Source organism: Rhea americana, unplaced genomic scaffold (assembly GCF_003343005.1).
Source record: "Rhea americana isolate MKP2758 unplaced genomic scaffold, rheAme1 scaffold_153, whole genome shotgun sequence".
Lineage (NCBI taxonomy): Eukaryota > Metazoa > Chordata > Aves > Rheiformes > Rheidae > Rhea > Rhea americana.
In genome coordinates, this window is record NW_028185628.1 from 955,685 (window position 1) to 977,354 (window position 21,670).

The 21,670-nt window shown below is 37.3% G+C and overlaps 1 protein-coding gene across 4 annotated transcripts in view; it reads right to left on the reverse strand.

Moving 5' to 3' along the window:
- The window catches only part of SKIC3 (SKI3 subunit of superkiller complex), a 48,900-nt gene that overhangs the window by 20,912 nt on the left and 6,318 nt on the right, over window positions 1-21,670 (reverse strand). For all 4 annotated transcript variants that reach the window (XM_085299737.1, XM_085299736.1, XM_085299739.1 and 1 more), the window contains exons 7-27: window positions 20,288-20,386; window positions 20,090-20,198; window positions 19,030-19,170; window positions 16,562-16,663; window positions 13,696-13,829; window positions 12,874-12,960; window positions 12,684-12,787; window positions 12,452-12,578; window positions 11,246-11,425; window positions 10,319-10,443; window positions 9,612-9,865; window positions 7,659-7,761; window positions 6,653-6,829; window positions 5,475-5,619; window positions 5,239-5,317; window positions 5,069-5,130; window positions 4,887-4,943; window positions 3,715-3,783; window positions 2,719-2,793; window positions 1,948-2,089; window positions 623-716 (exon numbers count right to left, since the gene is read on the reverse strand). In XM_085299737.1, the coding sequence (XP_085155863.1) occupies window positions 623-716; window positions 1,948-2,089; window positions 2,719-2,793; window positions 3,715-3,783; window positions 4,887-4,943; window positions 5,069-5,130; window positions 5,239-5,317; window positions 5,475-5,619; window positions 6,653-6,829; window positions 7,659-7,761; window positions 9,612-9,865; window positions 10,319-10,443; window positions 11,246-11,425; window positions 12,452-12,578; window positions 12,684-12,787; window positions 12,874-12,960; window positions 13,696-13,829; window positions 16,562-16,663; window positions 19,030-19,170; window positions 20,090-20,198; window positions 20,288-20,386 (2,465 nt within the window). The remainder of the gene's footprint in view (window positions 1-622; window positions 717-1,947; window positions 2,090-2,718; window positions 2,794-3,714; window positions 3,784-4,886; window positions 4,944-5,068; window positions 5,131-5,238; window positions 5,318-5,474; window positions 5,620-6,652; window positions 6,830-7,658; window positions 7,762-9,611; window positions 9,866-10,318; window positions 10,444-11,245; window positions 11,426-12,451; window positions 12,579-12,683; window positions 12,788-12,873; window positions 12,961-13,695; window positions 13,830-16,561; window positions 16,664-19,029; window positions 19,171-20,089; window positions 20,199-20,287; window positions 20,387-21,670) is intronic.

Sequence of the window (21,670 nt, forward strand, 5' to 3'; positions counted from 1 at the left end):
AAATAACTACCATATGACTACAACGCACGTATTTTGACATTTGTTCTCAAAGCAGAACATACGAATGTGTTATGCAGAAGTCTTTCACTATACTAATTAAGCACAAACAGAGCTTATTTTACCAAGTTTTAATGCATCAGCAAACATGTTCAACAAACACTATTTCCTTCACCACCACCACCTCCTCCTCCTATATGAAAGGGAGAGAGCAGGAAAAAACAAAATCCAATAACCTATATTAATTAAAATGATAGAGAGACAGAAACTAAAACAAAAAGGAGGCTGCATTAAAACAGTCCCCATCAATGACCTCAAGATTACATCAGGGATCTGTTTATAAAAAAAAACAAAAAAACATAAATCCAGTATAGCAAATTAACCAAATAGCCTGATAAGACAGACACTCTGCCTTGGGACACCTTTACTCCTCCAGTTCTCCATGCTCTGCATTCCCATATAACATCCTCATAACCCGCTTATAGTACAGTTAACTGGGATGTACTTTTGAATTTAGAAAATAAAGCTTATTAAAGGAAAAGAAAAACTTAAGTTTTTCAGCTGGTATATGGAAAAAGAAGTTAAGGAGCTTCTATTAGTAAACATCCCAGGGTATACAGTTTACCTCTGATAAGCATCCGTTGCCTGCCTTTTTAGATGCAGATACTCATTCAAAAAACCAAGCATCGTGAAAGCAGATGCATCGTCTGGAATTCTTTCTAGAAAAGCACAATTGATGCCATAGGAGAACATGATCAGAAAGAGCTGTGAAAAACCATTAGAAACAAAAATGTTGCTACATCAATGCTACAGTACATGTGTGTGTATGTGTATATGCACACACGTATATATGTACGTATGTATATATATGTGTATATACACACACACACACACACACACACACAGAGCACTTTGCCAAGTGCTTCTGTAAGTTGCTCACTGGAATCATTTTGACAGATTGCATGCAAATAAAGAAGAGATAAAAACCCACAGCCTCAGGCTAGCTCAGAAGTGTTTCAGATCTTAAGACACAGATGTCATTGACAGGCCCAATATATTGTTGTCCAGTCTGCAGTGGCTTAGAATTTTTTGGAATTAAATAATAAAATACTAGTAGAATCTTAAGGTTTATTTTCAATAGTACAACTTTACAAAGCTTGTGAATAGTTAAAGCACAGATTTGTCAGTTATCATCCCACTCCAGGCTTCACAGTTCTCCCCACACTAGAAAAGGTCAGACAGGCCCCTCTTGCAATCTCTTTAAGAGTAGGGGTTTTATAAGCAGAGAATAAATTCCTACACTTGTTTCATTTTAAGAGCTTGCACCTTATTACGTAGCTCTCAAAAATCAGCAACAGGTTACTAGTCAAAGAATTTACAGCAACAGATCAAAGAAAATGTACACTTGCTCTATCCATATTCTTGGCTAGACAGACACAAGCCTACCCTCATAAGGAACAGTTCTAAATCAGTGTGGCCACCCAAGAAAAGCTCTAGTAAGACACTGAATACTAACACAATGGTGTGTGTCAGTTAATGAAGTTATACAGCGTTCAGGAACAGGCTTATACCCAAACAACATGGCATGTGGGCAGAGGAGCTGGCATGTATCTGTGCCTACCCATACAGGCATACCCAAAGAAAATCTGTTGCCAAATATTTGGTGACAGGTAATAAAATTTTGGTTCTTGTTTTGCTCAGGCTTTGAAAAAAAAATCTAAGGGAAGAACATGAGCAGGAAGACTGAACTCATATCACTCTCAGTAAAACTGAAAGAATCAATAGCCTATCCATCCTATTTTGGTTGTCAATTTTACAGTTCAAAAGCCTCTCCCCCCAACTCCGTCAGATTATTCTTTGCCAGAAATAGTACAGATGCATTCATTCATTCATTCTGAATGCATCTTAGTCAGGTTTTCAATAGTTTAATGAGGCATTTAGGCTACTTACCTGTATATTTGCTCAAGACCACCTGGGCTGCTGGAATAGCATTCATTTGAACAATGTTGTACAAATACAGTTCAGTGTTTCTGTTGCTTTTATCCTGCAGTGTTGAACATACCCAGTGGGCATAGCCTTTTGCTCCTTCAGTCTCAAGAAACAAACAAAAATAGGAGTCACTAAAACTTCTTGAGCAACAGTGAAATATTTAAAAACCAGAATTGTTACTGTAATTTTTAAGGCAGTGTCTCAGCTAAAGATCAGGGTCAGCGTTTTCTCCTCCTACATAACAATACTAAATGAAACTACTGCAAACACAGCTGTGAACTTGCCACTTGGCAAGAGAATTCCTACATTAACATATCACAGACCACACTACTGCAGAGATAACAGGTGAGAAGAGTTAAAATGAGAATGTAAAAGTCAACTACTTGTTCTTCGAACTCAGGATACAGGCAGTGTCTTTGCCCTCTCCTGGAGCAGCTGAAATTTACACTTTTGATTTCTGKCTAGTTCTGCTGAACATCAAGAATGCATTTTCATGACTTGTGAAGCAGATTTCTCAGACCATTAAGATTAAAGCATTAAAATAACTGCTTGCTTTAGGGTGTCAGAGCAGGCCAGGAACAACATCATAAAATCCAGACAATTTCATCTGGAGTAAGACCCTAACTGTTCCATCATTGAATATATGCCTATTAAAAAAAGAAAAAAAAAAATCACCTAAGTAGAGAGAGTAGGTATTTAGAATCTTCAGGACAAGACAACTATTATACTTACATGCATACTAAGTTCAGTTGTGTGCCTGAACAGATCCATAGTATCATAGCTGCCTACTTTCTCTGCAATAAGAGCCTAAAGAAAATTAAGAGTTGCTGTGATCAGGTTCTTCAGAAATTATGACATTGACAAGAAGCTCTGAATACATCACTTTAAACACATCTTAGGTTTTTAACATGAAGACATTTTCTTTTCTCATACCCTCTAAGAAAAATATTATTTAAAACAAAAAGATGAACAACATCAAAGGGAGCACAAGCAGTCTGTACTGCTACAATACTTGAAACTTAAGGTCTTCTGCTGCTACTTCACATTCCTCAGAACAAAGGTTTTCTGTCCTATGTTAATATAATCTGTAACAATATCTGATGGGAGCTGAATTTTGACATGTGATGGTGCTAGTTCTTCCCCAGAGTTCAGTTTCAAGTAGATACCAGCAGATCAGCAGTGTGGGATTATAGAGGGCATGTATTGTGATCATAAAAGTACAAATCACAGAGTATTTCTGCTTATCATTGTCAGATTATAGGTGGCCTAGATATCAGTAAGATCATATCCAATCTACAGTACCGGGGCGAGGGGGGGATGTGACCTATAAGAAGAATTAAGCAGTGCAAACACTGCACTTGCAATACACTTCAAGCTTCTAAACTAACTACTAAGATAGTCAGTCTTCTGTTGAGAAAGCTTCAGAGCACAGAGCAACATTTGTTTTATACTAGCTAGTTTCTTACACAGCTTCACAACAGCATCAGCCACATAAAAACATTATACAACGACAGCTGACCTTTCAGTAGCTTTCCCTACACAACACTACAGAAACAGAGGGTCCCATGCACCCCTGGAGGAAGGGGTTCCCTCTACTTAAAAGCTTAGATTTAATTTTTAGGAACATGCTTAAGTGTCCATGAAGGTAACTAAGCTGGAGTCTAAATCTTCTCTACTTTGTCTAACAATTATTTTTGGTGCACAGTTTTATGATTTCTCATGTCTTACCTGCCCTATCCAACACATTAAGTAGGAAGGCTCCAGAGACTGGGCTATCTTGAAGGCTTCATGAGCTTGCTGTAAAATCAAAGATAACAGTTCTATTGAACTGTCTGGCATGGTAAGAGAGTACTGTTGAGTATACACAACTAAGGATATGCAGTAATGGTTTTCATGGACAAAATTAGGTCACTGCTAAAAATACCTACTGTGCCACAGCAAATAACAATGCATCACCCGGACAAATTAAAGCAATTTAATCYTACTGAAAAACTCTTTGCAAGACTAAAACTCCCTTCTCTTCCAAATCCACTTCCTCCTTATAACAATAAAACCATTTAAGCTGCCAAACTAACTGTTAGAAAAGCTAGCATTTTAAAGCTAGGCTCCAATTTTGGAAATTTCTATTTCTTCCACGAAAACATAGATAAATAGACATCTTTTCAAAGTTGTTAAGCTGATTTACCATCTGCAAGTGATGTTTTGCTCTGGCTTGCATATGGTCAGAGTTCTTCCCTCAATGCAGCACAAGGTCAGCAAAGTCTTAGCATTAATGGCCTTACAGGTAAGTAATCTGTAGGATCAAATTATTTTTCTTAAAARTAATTCTCAGTCTGATCACCACATTTCTTACATCAAACAATTTCAAAAAAAGTTCTGTAATTCTGACCAGCAAATAGGATTGAATGTAGTTTGAGCTGCATAACAAGTCTGGACTTAAGTTCTCTGTAATTTTTTCTCCAGAGAAACTCTGAAGGTTATGTAGAACTATAGAAAACCATATGTTATGCTGGTGAGAAGAAAGTAACTACCTGTAGGAAACTCAAGAATTGTAAGTTCAGTTTACTTGTGATTTGCAACAAAAGAGTTCTTCATACTTGGTTTGCATTAGTTTGACTAACTACAGTCCTTTGAAATTGCTTTTCAAAGAACTGTATGAAATAAAAACTGTCTCAGCAATTCATGAAAAGGTTACTCAATCTCATTCTCTACAAAACAAACATTTAATTCTTCTGTATGAATCAGGTCTGGTACAGTTGTGTATTTTATTTCATACGAAGGAAGCATATTTCTTGAATCTGAGAAGGATGCTCTCACTGTTTGCCCATACTTCTGCTTCCATATACTACTTCAAAAAAAGTGAAGGGGAGCTACATTTGAAAATGAGAAAAGGGAGTTACCTCAATATTTCCAGTTGCTAGATACAAAACCCCCAAGTTGGTCCAAGCAACAACATTCTAGACAGAAGAAATAAAGTTAAAAATCAATGTATTATTGCTATATTCAAAAATAATTGCACACTAGCAGGGAAAAAAATTTAAATGCCCACTTGAAACAGATGGTAACTGCCTACATCACTTACAATTTGCTCAGCTTGAACAGACTTGATGAACGAATGTTGAGCAAGAGCATAATTTCCAATAGCTGGAAAAGAGAGGAGAGTTAGATGTAACTGAGTTTTATGAACAGCATTAGCCAAGTTTTCTTCTAATTTAGGATATTATGCAGCTAGGGGTTTTACTGAAGACTTACCACTATAGGAAGCAACTACTCCAAGTGCATTCCAGTAAAGATGATTTTTGCTGTCAAGCCTCACAGCTTTTTTGAGACACTAGAAGAGAATCAAGTGTGAATTACATCAGTAGAAGAGCAAAAATTAAGATTTAATGGACTTGCTTATTCATAGACTTAGATTTCAACTGAGGACAAAGATTATGCATAAAGACAAAGCTGGTGGACTATATAAAAAACACACACAGAAGCAATACCTGTAAAGATTTCTCTAGCAGTTCACTGATCTCATTCATGTCAGCACCCATTGCTGTTAGGTGCTCTGCTTGTCGATAATAATTTATTCCTAGATCACACCATATGTTAGGCAAAGGCATCAATTTTAAAGCTCTGCCGTAACACCTACGGAAACATGAATCAGAGAAGCATTATTCATAGCCTTTCTACATGAAGAAAACTGAAAAAATATTGAAAAATACAAACCAAGTAAATGTGCATAAATATAAACAAAAAACAGACAAGAACAGAAAGTCAATGACAACTAGACAATTATAAATGAAGCAGGAGTGAAAACTGTCTGAACACTGGAGTGTTCTTTCTTTGTTTCTTTATTTGGACACTCACCTTCACAGAATCTATCCTGGTCTCGAAACAGTCTGCACTGCCCACCAGTTATGAAGACACGAACGTATAAAACATCAAAACCATGTTGGGTATAGTATGTACGTTACCAATTAAAACAAACATCACATATGCTATTTTAGTCATCCAGGAGTTAATCAGACTTCATCTAGGAAGTATGTTGTTTCATACAAATCTTTGAAAAACAACCTCAACAATTTATCAAGAGGTTATCATGTCATAGTAGAGATTTACTAAGCAGTTGTTTTTCTTGTCTGTCTCAGCTTACACGTCCAATAGGACAAAGCTCAGAGGGAGCCACAGAAGAGGCTACAAAAATCCTCTAACTGTTTTCTATTGGCATGAACTTCCAGGGCCAGGAACAAGGAACTTCTGGTGTAATCTAGATCCAGTAACTATAGTCAGAATTGATGACATTTTTATAAGAAAGCTTAGAGTATTATCTTRGATTTTGATAGTCCTGGGAGAACTAGTTAGCAACTACTGCAAATTCTCCATTTAAAAATGGAACAATCTGTTGAATGCCAGGCAGGATGTAGCCACACTCTTGCGATAGAGGCAAGAACAGCAGGCACTACATGACAGGGCTGATATGAATGCTGGCAACCCTGGAAACATACCCTGAAATGAGTGGTGCAATTTGGAAGAAGCGTAAGGTCTATCTATCCACCTCATAAATCATCACTCAGCACGCAGGTGCCAAAAGCATGTGTTTCCTTTTGGCTCCTTCCAGTCTAGAATACTTGAGACTCTAGCAATGTGCACAACTGCACTCAAGAGTAAAGATTATTACCTTCCTCCCAGGCTGAGCAGCTCACTTTTCTTTAGCATCTGTTTGTCTGCATTTTTACCAAGTAGGGATCCTAGAACTTGAACATTCACTTTGGTTGGTGAAACGACATGTACAGTAGTACATGTATCTCCAAGCAGTTTCCAGAGGGAAGACACATCAGGACGGCACTTTGTTGCCCTGTAAATTAATGATTTTAAGCAAATGCAAACAATATCTGTTCTGACATTGCAATGCCCTTTTCTGAAAAAAAGTTCATCACTTTAAAGAGTTGCACAATTCCAAATTTAATYAATCAATGAGCTGTTTGATTTCTGAATTTAGTTTTCTTATTTAAGTTTTAGTTTTAAAAAGTCAAAAAATATCTAAAAGGAAARGAGAGAAACAGAGACAGACAGAGACTACAACATGCCTGTGTATCTCAACTTCATTGGGACAAAGAGCCATTTCTGAAAATTAGTCATTATCTAGTGGCACATCAACTAACTACACACACTTTTGCATTTCAGAGCATCATCTTATCTATTAGAGACATGAGCAATTTGCAGAGGCTTGATGGACCCTCTCCTAAAAGGGGTAGCTACACCAACAGTTAACTTAAAGTACTAAAGCAGTTCTGCCTGGAACAAAGAAAAAGGAAGGGATGAAACAACCTCCTCTCGTCCACTAATTTCAACAGGACACCTCCCCCCCAGTCCCAAACATAAAGGGTGACAGCTAAAGAGAAGTGTGCGTGATTTCACACTTGTGCTATAATCAGAAGACTCGGTATCTTTAAACAAAAGATAGAAAAACCCTAAGCTCTAACTATCATTCACTCAAGCCGCCTAACACCAAAATGCATCATTCAAACCATTTTCAGTAAAGTACATGCTTTTTTCTAGATTAGAAGCTTGGTCCATTTGATTTAAAGTTTAACTGAAAGCCCCCTGAACATTAAACTCTTACTCTTCTGCCTGCCAACTCACAAATCCACTGGGAATTAAATATTTTAATATGTAGTACTAACCTCGTAAAAAATTCAAGAGCCTGCTCTATGTAATCCACAGCCTTCCCATCAAGATATTTATCAAGGGCTGATTTTGCCAACATGAGATAGCATTCACCAAGTCCTGAAAATTAGACCAAAAGAAAAAAATCCTCTATGAAAAGATGCCTGCACAATACTGCTTGATAAAGGCAAGAAGATGGGAGGGTGTAAGGTCGGCTCAGTGTTCTTCTTTATGTAGMTATTTATTCCTTGCATATACTATGCCAAAACCAAAAGACTCAGACTCTCCTGCTCAACAGACTTTGCTTTTAACCTACCCTGACAAGCGTGAAGTGTAGAATAATTTGAGCACTAGAATAAAYATAGGTCATTTTTAAATATATAATATAGATATATACCCTATTAACCCTATTATTAACCCTATTTAGTTAAGAACTTTACTTCATACTGAAACGATTCCAATTATTAAAAGGAACTGCATCTAATACCACAATTCTTAGCATTCTGGAACCAGTAAGCTACATCTTAATTTATACTTTTGCTGGCAATAGCCATCATTCCATCTTGTAGTAAGTTACAAAACACAAGTCCCTCACATTCTYAGTATTTATTTTCAAACTTCTTAAGCTACTTTGCCCATACTATCCTGCCTTGTGCCTACATGAACTACTGATCACTGCAGGTGCCATTTTCCCTCATGAATTACAACACTGTGACAAGCACAGCTCATTCAAACTAGCTGGCATCATGTTTTGCTAGTATCTTGTCTTGCCCCCATTAATTACTTGTCCTGTCTACAAAAAAAGTCCCAAGATCTTGATCTCTCCAGAGGTCAAGCAGCTCCGTAATCTAAAAACAAAACAGATTGTTTCCTATAGTTATATATTAAAACTATGGTGCAGCAGGCACAAGACAAATACCTTTTGATACACCTGCAATTCTCTCTAGTTTCATCATGGAGTTTTTGCCATGTCACTTTACTCTGGCATATCCCAAGAGACAAGATTAAACAGGAGAAGGCAGAGGKAAAACTATCAGTAACCTTCTCGGACAAGAAGCTTTTACTGGTGCAGTACTACCCCAACACTGCTGATTTAGTCTTTCAATATTTAGCTGACATTCGTCCAAAAGACAAAAGGCCTTTTACACAATGAAAGAAAACTCCATAACTTAAAAACTAACACCTGTGTCTAGCAGGGTGCAGTTTCTGTATGAGAAGCAACTAAATTATAGAGTTATTTAGATGGACGTACAGAGTGAGAAAGACTGAAGACTAAATGGCATACAGAATGTGAGCAGAACAGTTATTCACTAGCTATCAAAATTTTACGTGCTCCCAGTGTTATACATYGCGAGGATCATGATTAAGGAGGAGCTCCTGTTCCCCCTTGCTCCTAGCTACATACTAGAGACACCCACCTACGGCCACCTCTAACACTTGTGATGCTCCTCTGGGGAGGTTACTGCTATTTTTAATGAYTTGATGAAACTCACAGAAGGGTCTGAATTGCCAGGGTTAAACCCAAGAGGTGAGGACTACATAGTCAGGAGCAGCAGCAGATGAGCACAGCCCACCTTTTGGAAACTGCAGCCTGGCTCACTGCCTATTAAGCCATACACAGCTTTTGACTACTTAAGTGGAACTGCAGCATCTTTAGCTGGTTTCCACTTTGCATCTTCAACTTCTCTACCATCTGGCTTCATAGTCGCACAGAAATAATCACCTTCTGTACTTATCTGAAAGAGAAATAAATCCTACACATCAGGATTTAAGAGCTCTTTAGATATCTGTAGGTTACTATGCACTAGCTTTTACTGCAAGCAGCTCATAGTACTCTACATATCCCAAATCCAATCCTACTTTTTCGCATAGGCAAACCTCAATACATCTCAACAAGCTCTTAATGAGACTGAAGCACTACACTGCGAGGAAGGAGAAAGAGTTAATATTTTCAAATTCAGACATATTACCTTTCAGTGCAGGCACGTACTCTTCGGTCTTTTTTAAGATTTGTTGATAGGTAGCTATAGCATTTTCGTATTTGCCTAGAATCTGTTCAATTGCTGCAGCTCTGTAAATGCTGTACACAAGCTCTGGGTTCAGCTCACTGGCCTTTGTGAAGGATTTTAGAGCCGTTGTGTAGCTACCTCTGCTTAAGTAGGCCTCCCCTAGAGACTCCCAGCAGTTGGCATCCTTTGGATCAGCTCTGAGAGCTGCCTGCAAACTGAAGATGTCAAGATATGAATTCATTTAAATAAAATGCACTACAATTTAACAATAGTAAATAAATCTTTCCTTGCATTACATACTCTCAGGACACAAACAGAAACGTACAATTATACAGAAGTTTTAAACAAGGCATAGTAGCATTTTCATCCTCATAGCACATATTATACAAGTTTAGACACTGTACCTAATTTTGGCTCGTTATTCAGTGCTATACCGTGCTTGTCTATGATAAGGCTGTCACCAAGCTCATTAGCACAGAACATTGCTATGGTGAAAACACTATGTTGTGCTAATTCTGGAACTAGAGACAGATGCAGCTTGCTCACTTCCTATTGTTTGGTAAGGCCAYCCTATAATTAGTTAATTCATTTTCAAAACCTGCTAAGATCAAAGACTGTTTTACTGGCACTTATAGGAAAACGTTTAAACCAACTACTACTTCTCTTACTCAGTCACTGCTTGTGACGGCTGACCAGTTCTCAGGTAGTAAAGTCCACGGTGAAGCCAGGCCCATTTTGCTGTACCAGCACTTGCTTTTTCGGTTACCTCATTTAAGATTGACAGAGCAGCATCCTAACAAAGCACCAAAAATGCCAGGTTAGTACACATCTATCTGTAAAGAATAAAGTTGATGTATTAGAGGTATTCCTCTGAAACAGTAAGTCATTAGTCTGTCTAATCTGTTAGTTACTACAAGGAAGAAATGTTAGAGGCTGTCGTCTTTTTTTTTTTTTTTTTTTTTTTTTTTTAAAAAAAGCTGGCAGGCTTGGTGGAAGAAATCACATCTAAAGACGTCTTTTGCAAACAGACAGTGGCTTCCTGCAAAGTTTTGCAGACAATTTTTAACTAGAGAAGGGTACAAGTCTTTGCAGCAAGTCACATACTCAGTCTGACTCTCCCAGATGTTCGAGCAGTCTGTCAAAACATAGCAGGCTTTCCCGCTTTGAATTATTAAAAAGCTAAGAACCATTTTTACACAATGCTATATAAGAAATTAAAAAGTTCTGATGACTTTGTACTTTTTTCCCCCTCAAAGCAGAAAGAAGGTGGAAGAAGAAAAGTGGCACAAGTCACACATGAAAAGAAAACTTACTGTCTCTTCAAGTTCTCTGCTGAAAAACCCTTCCATCTAAATCACATTGAACACACAGCAGTGTTCTGCTTTACTCCTCCACTTGTCTCCCAAAAGAGACATAATTCAGAATTGAGGCATAAAACTGAAACAGGCCCAGCTATAAAAACTGCTAAACAATGACAAAACACCTGTTTTCAGATCCTATCCTCAAATATAGGAGAAGCCTGAAGTGATTAATCAAAAAGTAGGAATAACAGAAAAACAAAACACCAGTAATCCAGGACTGTGAATGTACAATACCATGTCTCCAAGTTCCACGCTCAAGTCTACAGCTGCTATTCCTGATTCTTCATCAGTTTCATCTAATTCAAAAGCCTTCTTATAGCAGCCTCGAGCTCTACTTTTGTCTCCAGCAATGTCTCTGTAGTAGTTACCTAAACAGCAAAAGACACTTCCCAAGTAGCTGTCCAATTTTGCAGCCTATAAGGAATAATATGAACACAATTTAAGAGTGCATTTCAAAGGATAACAAATATAGAACCAGAGATAATTACTTGTGCCGTCTCTGCTTATCAAGTTATTTAAGCTTCTCGCTAATTCACAGAATATTTAAACCTTGTTTTAGTATTCCTAAGGTTGAGATTTAAACATCTGCAGAATCTGCCAGAAATTTCACAATACAAAGCTTTGTATATGAAGTATATGTAGTACTAACAAGCCAGATGGGTTGGGAACAAGCAGTTCCTTACTATACAGCATATTTTGATTTTTTTCTTTTTTTAAGGTATACTTGGCAGATTAGTTTATACTGCAGAAACCCACAGCTCTCAAACAGCAGAACAACAACTTTGACAATGAAAAAAAAAGCTCACCTAAAATAGTTTAGAATTAAATGTTATTCACTTCAAATACACTGTTCAGCGCTCTCTGTTTTTATCAAAATGGAAACAGTAGGCAACGGTTTGAGATGCAAAATCCTACGACAAAGTTATGCAGTGAGTTTGCAATCTCTACATTCATGCTTCATATACTTGCACGTTCCCAATAACGGTGTCAGACTACATCTTTTCTATTCACATTCTTAACTATGTGCAGAGAAAATGCCACAATCAAAAACCGAAAAGATCAGTAAAAGCATATGAATTGGTGAATTTTTACAGACTTATTTCCTTGGATTATCTTTGAAACTTTAACACTATCCCCATCTTTCTCCCTTTCTCCCTTTTGTTCAATTTGTATTTTGGCCTCCCTATTTCAAAACACCTTCACGTCCACCTATGCTAGACATCTATGGGGCCTCGACTCTACAGTCCTACAGGAAGGGACACTGAGAGAACAGTCACTGTATTTGGCTACATCAATGGCCAAATGAATTAGGTGAAAGGAGGGAAAAAGCAGGAAGACTTCGAGTTATTGCATWGCTCATTCCAGGTAGCGTACTTTCTGTAGTTGAGTTCTGATACAAGAAAATGCTAATTCTACATGAATAGTTAAAAAAGATTTTACCTTCAAGAAGTGTGTGAGAGCTTTTCCTTTGTCTTTTTTTGTCTCATCACTCATGAACCAGTACGTGAGCCCCAGGTACTGATGATACTCTGCAGTTTCAGCCTTTCTTTCAATAGCATTTTGAAAACTAAGTGAAAGAAACAAAGGCCAGATCAGACAAACTCTCAAAAATTGAAACCTACTATATTCTATTCTCTCCCACATACCCCCATAAGAGAATCAAACACAATACCTTTTTTCTGCCTCTTCATAGTTCTTTTGGGAATAATGGATCAAACCCTCAAGAGCATGGGCCTCAGCCAGATCAGGGTGGGACAACAGAAGCTCTTGTGAAATCTGCAAAAGGACATTATTCTTTGCTATTTATTTCTGTGCGAAATTAAAAGTTCTGCTAAACTTACAGCTTACAACACTGTACGAACCTTTGAAGCTTGATCCATTATACCTTTGCTCAGATAAGCTCGACCTCTGAAAGCTAGAAGTACTGGATCACTGCTTGCATCCGTGATCTAGAAAACCAAATAATAGACACAAATTAAGTTATTCTCTTTCCAGACTAAGAAATCAAACGTATTCAAAGCAGGCATACTGCATGACAATAAGGACAGGGAAAAAAAAAAAGAACAAATGGGAAAAGAAACACAAAAACCACACCATCAAACACCCAAAAACCCCACCACTTAGCTTTAGATAGGAGACTCTTGAAAAGCACTGGAAAGAATAGGGTTTTTGGTGGAGAATAGGTAGCAGAGGATAGAGAACACAGACAAAGCTGTATAAGTCTAAACAGTGAACAAGGACATACACTAAACCACAAAGCATTAACAGGGGGAAGACATAATTAAAGCTTTAAGCAGAGCTTGCTGCTTTTCCAGACAATCTTCAAGTACCTCGCACTTGCTTAGAGCGAGCAGTACACAGAGGACAGAGGAGTAACATTATAACCATAATTCAAATAAAGACAAAAATCAAGCTACAGAACAAGCAAGAACCCAGGAACACTCAAGCAAGACAGGATAAGGTCAAAAGGGACAGCTTTAAAAATTAGAATGGCCAGTAACAAAAAGGGGTAGCAAAGCCTACAAACAGAAAAGGACAGACTGTTTTCTCTACCAGAGCTGGTAAAGAGTTGTCTAAATGTCACAGAAAAAAAGCTGTGTATTTCTTAATACACAGCTTAAGTTCTTAGTGCATAAAGCTTAAGGCATGTTTTTGTAAAACAATGTTTTTATCAACGAAAATACCTGTTCAAGTGCATTAATGGCCTCTTCTGCAGCATCAGCATCAGCTATTTTAATTAGAGCCTCTGCCTTCAACTGAAGGATAAGGCTTTTCTGCTGAAGATCACAACTCTCAAGAGGTCCAAGAGTTTTGAGAGCTGTTGGCAAGAAAAAAAAAATCATCAAATAAAAATGGAAAAGGAACAATAAAGAGGACCACTGTTCCCAATACTTTAAAAATCTTAACTTAAATTTTAAGTCTAACAGAGCACCACTTAAGAGTTAATTTTTTGTTTTATTTGGGCTTTCCCCCTTATTTTACAGAAACTATTCTGTAAACTCTCTACCCATATAATTACAAAAATTCAGTCAATTTTATAAAGGTGCTCTCAAACACATAAGAGGAAACAATGTTTTCTAACTGTTGTAGTATTGTAAATTGAATGCTACATTTTTTCAGATCCAAGCTCCAAAGAAAAAGCAACTTCTCAAAAAAATAAAGTTTACATTTCACTAGTTAATGAAAAAATGTTACCATTAACATCAAGAATTTAACTTCGTACTTGCAACTGTAGTATGGTTACTTCTCCAATAAACAGTATAATCTCACTCATCTCAGAGAACGAGAACATCTCTGTTGAGCTTGAGCACTCTTCAAAGGCAAGTGCTTGCTGAAAAACCTCCAGTTAACTTTATTTTCACATAAAATGAATTTTTGTCTAACCTGGTATAGTTAATCCATTCTAGTATCTTGCCTCTAACTGCAAATATCTAGAATAGTGCAAGATGAGGGCAAGTATATAGTAATACCTCTCCAGAATTCTCTCACTTTCCACCAACTTGCAAATCAGTGAGTTCCTGAGGCAGAGGTATTATTTCCCCACTTAAAAATTCCTGACTGGTTTTCCTATTGTGAATTTCTCCACTCATTCTTTGGACTCCAACTTTCAGCATCCACAGCATCTTTTAGAAAGGCACCCCATAGCTTAACTATGCTTTGTTTTAAGAAACAAACATCTTTTGTTCTGAGCCTGCCAGCTTTTAGTTTTATTTGATACTAGCCAGTTCTTGCATAGGAAAAGAAAAATCTTGACCTCTATTTGTTCTGTTCTACTTATCACATCCTCTGTAATTCCATGGATTTCAACCTCATCTCTTTTCCAGACTGAAAAAATCTATTCCAGGTTCTGATATGAAGCAATTTCTATACCTTTGATCATGCTTGTCACCCTTCTGTTAACCTTTGTCATTATTTCCGGTCTTATTTCTCATTCTGTGAGTGGTATCAAAACTGCACACACAATTGACCATGCTGTGAAAGTCCTCAGTGCAACTACATGTTGATGTTCTATTTCACTAACCATCCCTTTCCTTGTAATTCCTAATATTTGACTTGCCTTTGAAGCTCCTGCTAAGCATGCAGGGGGAAAAGGAACAGTCCTAATTTTTCATACAAAATGTCCTCTGTCTATTGCAGAGAGACATTAGGATAGTTTTATGAGAACATTTCTTCCATGATTTTGTATTTACAGCTATGGAATTTCATCAGCTACTTTAAAAATCTAGTCACCTCCTCCAATAATCTCCTTCAAAATTTTTTAGTCAGCTCTAACTGCATCAGCAGCAGGCTCAGTGAAATTATTCAGTATTCATAATGGAATAGAAAAAGAAGAAGAATAACACAGTCTCAATGAAGATAGCATGGAGACCTCTTTCTAGTGCGAAAATTGACTACTATTATTATACTGGGCCCCAGCTTCGAACTTACTTAAAAAAAAAAAAAAGAAAAAATCAAAACCGCACAAGACAAAAAAAACATTCAGTGCTAGGACTCTACTTCTAAGGAAACTACACAACATTGGGTTAAGAAGTTTTGTAAAAACCTACCAATTACAATTTGGAAATCAAAAGTAGACTGTATCACATGTTCCTTACCAAATGCTAGTAACTTCTTCAAGGAGTTCTAAAAAGGAACTTCACTTTATAAAAGTTATGTTATCTATTCCCTGGAATCATTTCTCTACATTGATTCTCCAATTTTACCCTTTTAGTTTTTACTAAGTTGCCCATTAAACAAAATAGACTTACTAGCTTGTAGTTTTCCCAGATCTTTCCTAGAACCCTTCTAGAAGTTATGGTCATATTAACTACCTTCCAAGACTCTGCAAACTTAAGCAAAAAATTACATACAACAGTCAGCACTTCAGCATCTTTAGGATTCCTGCGTGAATAGTTCATAGTCTCCCAATGCATATTTTTCTCATATTTGTTCTGTAGCAACTTCTAYTAATGCTTTAATCTCAGACAAGTCCATTGACAGGATGTTAAAGTTGGGCAGATAAAATCCTTACCTTCCTCTCTAGCAATGACTACCATTATTTCCAGAGAACATGGATAAAAAGTTAATCTCATGGTAAGGTTTCTAAAGATATTGTACTGTGCAACATCTCTGCGTTTCCCTGTATTTTACATTAATCTGATTAGAATCTTATTTTGTAAGACTAAATATGAAGTGTATTAGACCAAAAATTTAAGATACCTGTACCTGTGGTCCCAGGCAGTTATCAGCTGTTCAGCCCTGTTTGTCAAAGACCAGCCAAGACCATGAGAACAGGCAAACTTTTTAAATATTGCCCATCACTTGGCTTTTCGGTTCTGAYTAGTCATATATCAACTCTATCCACAAAAACTAAGCAGCACAAGGCRTTTTTCAGCTATCATAAACAACAAAAAAAAAAAAACGCAAAGACATTAGAATGAGCAGTGAGACTGCAAAAAACAGAGGACTACRTGTGCTGCTAACTCTGATCTATCATGCAAAGGCTACATTGATGGAATTACGTAAAATGCTCTACCCCTGCATTTGCTTTTCCAATTAGCAAGCAGTTACCTTGATTGCAGGACAGGACAGCTTCTTTGTGTCTGTGCATTTTCATCTGTGTCTGTGCCAAATACCACCATGCTGCTGGACACTGGCTAGTCTTCTGCAAACCTAAGAGAAGAAGAGTTAAATAAACAAARCTGCTTAGGGCTGCAAAGATGCTGTTGGTGGTAGATGCTATACTGTCATCAAGAACACTATCACTGGATAATCAGAATGAGACTGGCAGTTAACAATTTGAGTCTTATTTTAAAACTGTTCTTGACTTACATGCCCCCCAAACTAAGGTAAAAGCCAAGAAAAATTTAAGCTACTGTTGCACTTAGTTTTGTGCGTGTTACATTTTATCTTCAGAAAATAAAGAGAAGATAATAAAGAAATAGAAAACACTGGCCTAATGTGCACTTTGATTTCAAAAGAAATCAATCTTCAGTTTATCAAAAATCAACACTGAAAGTCTGCAGACTGCTTCATAAAGTTTTACTCAAAAAACTTAGAAAGTAGAGCAGTTCAGGAACGTTAGCCAAATTTCAAGTGTATTCTTAAACATGATGAATGTTTTGACAAAACATCCAATAGTTTTGTAAGGCAGAGGTATTCGACTTCCACAGAAGACTTTTTTTTCCCTCTTCCTTCTAGATGCCTGAACTTTTGTTTCAGTTTTTGTGCAAGACACGACATTTCAGTGTGGGAAAGCTACTGAAATAGTAGATTTAATATTATTATTATTAAAAATAGCTATATATCCAAATTAGAGAAACAGGTTATTATTATTCAACTTAGTCATCAGTGACCTGGATGCAAGGACAGACTGCACCCTCAGAAAGTTTGCTAATGATACCAAGCTGGGAGGAATGGCTGACACACCTGAGGGCTGTGCTGCCATCCAGAGAGACTTGGACAGGCTGGAAAGCTGAGTGGATAGGAACCTCAGGAAGTTCAACAAAGCCAAGKGCAGAGTCCTGCACTTAGGGAGGAATAACCYCATTCACCAGTACAGACTGGGGGCAGACCTGCTGGAAAGCAGCTCTGCAGAGAAGGACCAGAGAGTCCTGGTGGACAACAAATTCACCATGAGCCAGCAATGTACCCTTGTGGCCAATGATATCCTGGGATGCATCAGGAGAAGCTTTGCTAGTAGGTTGACCTCCCTCTCTACTCGGCTCTGGTGAGGCCTGGAGTATTGTGTCCAACTCTGGGCTCCYCAGCACAAGAGACGCATGGAACTATTGGAGAGTCCTGCATGGGGCTACAAAGACGATTARAGRACTGCAGCATCTCCTCTATGAGGAACAGCTACAAGAGCTGRGCCTCTTTAGCCTGGGGAAGAGAAGACTGAGGGGGGGATCCCATCAATGTGTACAAATATCTGAAGGGAGGGTGTMAAGAGGATGGGGCCAGACTCTTTTCAGTGGTGCCCAGTGATAGGATGAGAGGCAATGGGCACAAACTGAAATACACAAAGCTGTGTGAACATGAGAAAAAAAATTCTTTAYTGTCAGAGTGACAGAGCGCTGAAATAAGTTGTCCAAGGAGGCTGTGGACTCTTGGAGATATTCAAAAGCCATCTGGATACAATCAGGGGCAACATGCTTTAGGTGACCCTGCTTGAGCAGGGAAGTTGGACTGGATGATCTCCAGGGGTCCCTTCCAACCTCAGCCATTCTGTGAATCTTACTCTATCCCTTGGAAAAGGGAAGTAAAGTATCAGAATCGCCTGGCTGATTCATGATTGCTTATAACCCAAAGACTTCTATTCCCAGWTTTCTCCATAAGCCTTTTTTGCCCTGGTCATGTAAGACAAGGGTTGAACATTCCATGGGCAGAATGAAAGTGGGTAGTCCTATTTTCCCTAGTATATTAATGAGTAATTTTTGCWCAGTTTTGTCATTTCAATACAAGCAACATATATACTAACTTGTAAGTCRACGTTTACAGTAGCAGATATGCTAAAAAGTCCTTTATTTCTGTTTAGACACCCAATACAAGTGTTCACATATTTACAGTAAACAGGTCTTAAAATGATATACTGTAAGTTTATAAAGAAGTCTTTCTATAGAAATGCAGTGATGTTCTATAGAAATGTAGGAGTTGTATTTTACTTCATAAATTCTCCATTCCTTGATGCAGTTGCTATTGCTATCTTTACTGCTTCATCTAGATACTTTCCAGTAACAGTTTGATTAAACAGGTTTAAAGATGATAATAGTGCAATACCACAGAGCTGACTGCGATAGCAAATAGCAACACTGGACTTCAGAGATCTGAATTTACGTAACTATTCCTAAAGCTATATTTAACAAACATCTAAATCCTAAACTAGTCACAGAGCTGCGTATTCTTTTACAAGCTAGTGGGTCTTTTTGTTACTTGCAAAAGAACATAGGAGGTACTTTAACTATAAAATCCCCCAAATATCCACCATAACAAAGCTCTTGGTCAAGTTGGAGTATCTATACTTGATATTATATATTTACCTTCAGTAAGGCTCTTAACAGCCTCTTCATATTTCCCTTCCTGGAGGCATTTTATACCTGAACCAATAATGCCTGGACCACTACTTGAGTCCATCTCCAAGAGTTTTGAAAAACAGTGCAAGGCCTCTTCAGTGAAAGCACCTAGTTTTAGGAAGAGAAATACTTTAGAGAGCTGTGGATCTAAAAAAGCACAATAAAATAGAAGTCTGCGACCATGCAACAACACACCTTATCTTCATAAATAATTTCCTTAAAAGTAAAACTTCTCAATTGAGCTTAACATTAATTTCTTTTCCAGACTTGGGGAGGGGGGGAGAAAAAAAAAAGAAAGCCAACTTCAATTTTTGAAGCCTTCAGAGAAAAAAACAAATGAGTGGCTACTTTTGAAAACGCAGAGGAAGGGTACAACATTAATGCCATGCTGTTCAGGACACTCCTGAAAACAGCAATTATACACTCTTTCAGATCCCTGCAATACTGAAAAAACTACACTATTTTTTCCTCAAAGGCTCTTCTCTTTAGAACAAGCATCTAAACAGATTTGTTCATTCTCTATTCACCAGTTATTCTTGTAAAGAAAGTTTTGTTCATTTGTTTGTTCTTTTTACTTTTTCTTTTTTTAAAAAAAAAAAGCTGACAGGCTTTTCCTGTGTCAAGAATAACCTAAATGTAGCCCTTCCTCATTCCTAAAGTATCGATTAATGGTCTCCACGGTCTCTTCAAAGCTAATCTTCGTTTATCTAGACAGGCTGCTTTTAAGTTTCATAAGACATTTGTCCTTTGTGACTTCATACATTATCAGAATTGGACTTAACTGAGTATACATGTTTACTTATTTAGAGGACAGCATTAAATTAGAGCCAAGAAATAGCTAAGCTATAGAAAGCTAAGAAATAGCAAAACACTTCATTTGCAGACAGGTAGAAATATAGCACAAAAAAATTAAGCAACATACTTGTATGGTGCCTTGAAAGGCAAAAACTTGAAAGATCATGGTCACAAAAGTAACTATAAAAAGAGGTATTTTAAGCCAAAAAATATCTAAAACCATCCTACTCACCTGACTGAATAAAGTGCAAGCAAAGTACTTCTAAAGGATAACTCACAGTAGGATACAAAGCCATCATATCATCACAGGTCTTCTTCAACCTAAGTGTTTCATGAGGAAACTTGAACGGGAAAACAAAAACTTATGTGAATTATCAGATGTGGAATATTATGTCTATCTGCTGAAGAAAACAGAGTAAAGAAATCTTACTTTCGACAAACACTGAATAAAGTCTTTGTAAAGGTTTTGGTGCTCTTCACTGGGAACACTGTCAGAAGAGTTCACTGCATGTTCAAACGCAGTCAAAAGCTGAAATAAGAAATAATTAGGAATGCAAAAAGCAATAATCTAAGAACATGTTATTCTTCACAGTCAAATGCATATTTCAACGCTGTTATCTGGATACTACTCACAAAGACTATACTCATAGTATGAGTAGAGAAAGTTACAAAAYAATCAAGTTTCATGTTGAAGTAGTACTCAGATAGGAACCAAAGCACATTAGTYTACCTGTATCAGATGAAATGGTAATATCCCGTTTCATAGCACAGGATAGTAGAAGGAAAACAAATTTGTAGGAACCTAGATTCTTCCTTGAACCTAACACTCCATCCAAAGGTGGACATGGTAYCACAAAACCTCATTTATTGCCTATGCTTTGCTGTCAGCCTTCCTCACACTGCCCTGAAGAAATCTAGTGTTTTATTTCTTGACCTCTCTACACACATGGAAAATCATAAGCTCCATAAAACATGAGCAATAAAGCAAGCATGACAAGCAAGAAATTGCCCACAGCTTGTTAAAAGTGAAATGCTGAAAAGGAAGTTGTCTTCAATCCCACATCTTTCCAGGTTCAAGTATCATATTCTGAGCTGCAGAAAAATAAACTAGAGATTAGAAAAGAAATCCATTCCTGAAGTCTGATAAAACTTTTTCCAAAAACCCTTTCTTTTTTCTCCTTTTTAAAATCAAAAACAAGAGCAGTGCTGCAAGCAGCACCTTTTTTCTATAAGAACTCATAATTTAGAGCACCCGTCACCTCAGAAGGTACAGAATCCAGAATAATTTCCTGTCTGAAATTAATTTCAATTTATATCTTCTACTGTTCTAGAGCATGGCTATAAATCAAATTGTAGAAGAGAAATCTCCATCCTTTCTGTTGAAGCAACTTTGTTTTGAAAAAAACACAAATAAAACAAAATTAAACTTCACCTCCAGAGAACACAAGATCAAAAATTTATGATCCTTCCGTTTGTAAGCTCCCACTTCTTAGGAGAATGTCAAAACTAATTGGAACAATCTAGAGAAGAGAATTTAAACCCAAAGATTGCCTGTCAAGATAAGTACCTTAACCTCTTTGAGCTTCTTACAGAAAAATTCCCAGTGAGGTAGGAAGAAATGGAAAACTAGTGCAAAACTACCTCCTCAACCTATGTGTGCAATAGGGAGTTACTGTTTTGAAGAATATGAACATTCTAGACTCTGACAGAGCTATAAATATGCTAGCAGCTGTTCTGTTCAGCCATAACAACACAGTGATGTTTCTGGTAACATGTAGAAGTAGAGTTAGGTGTCTCTGTGTTACAAAGTAAA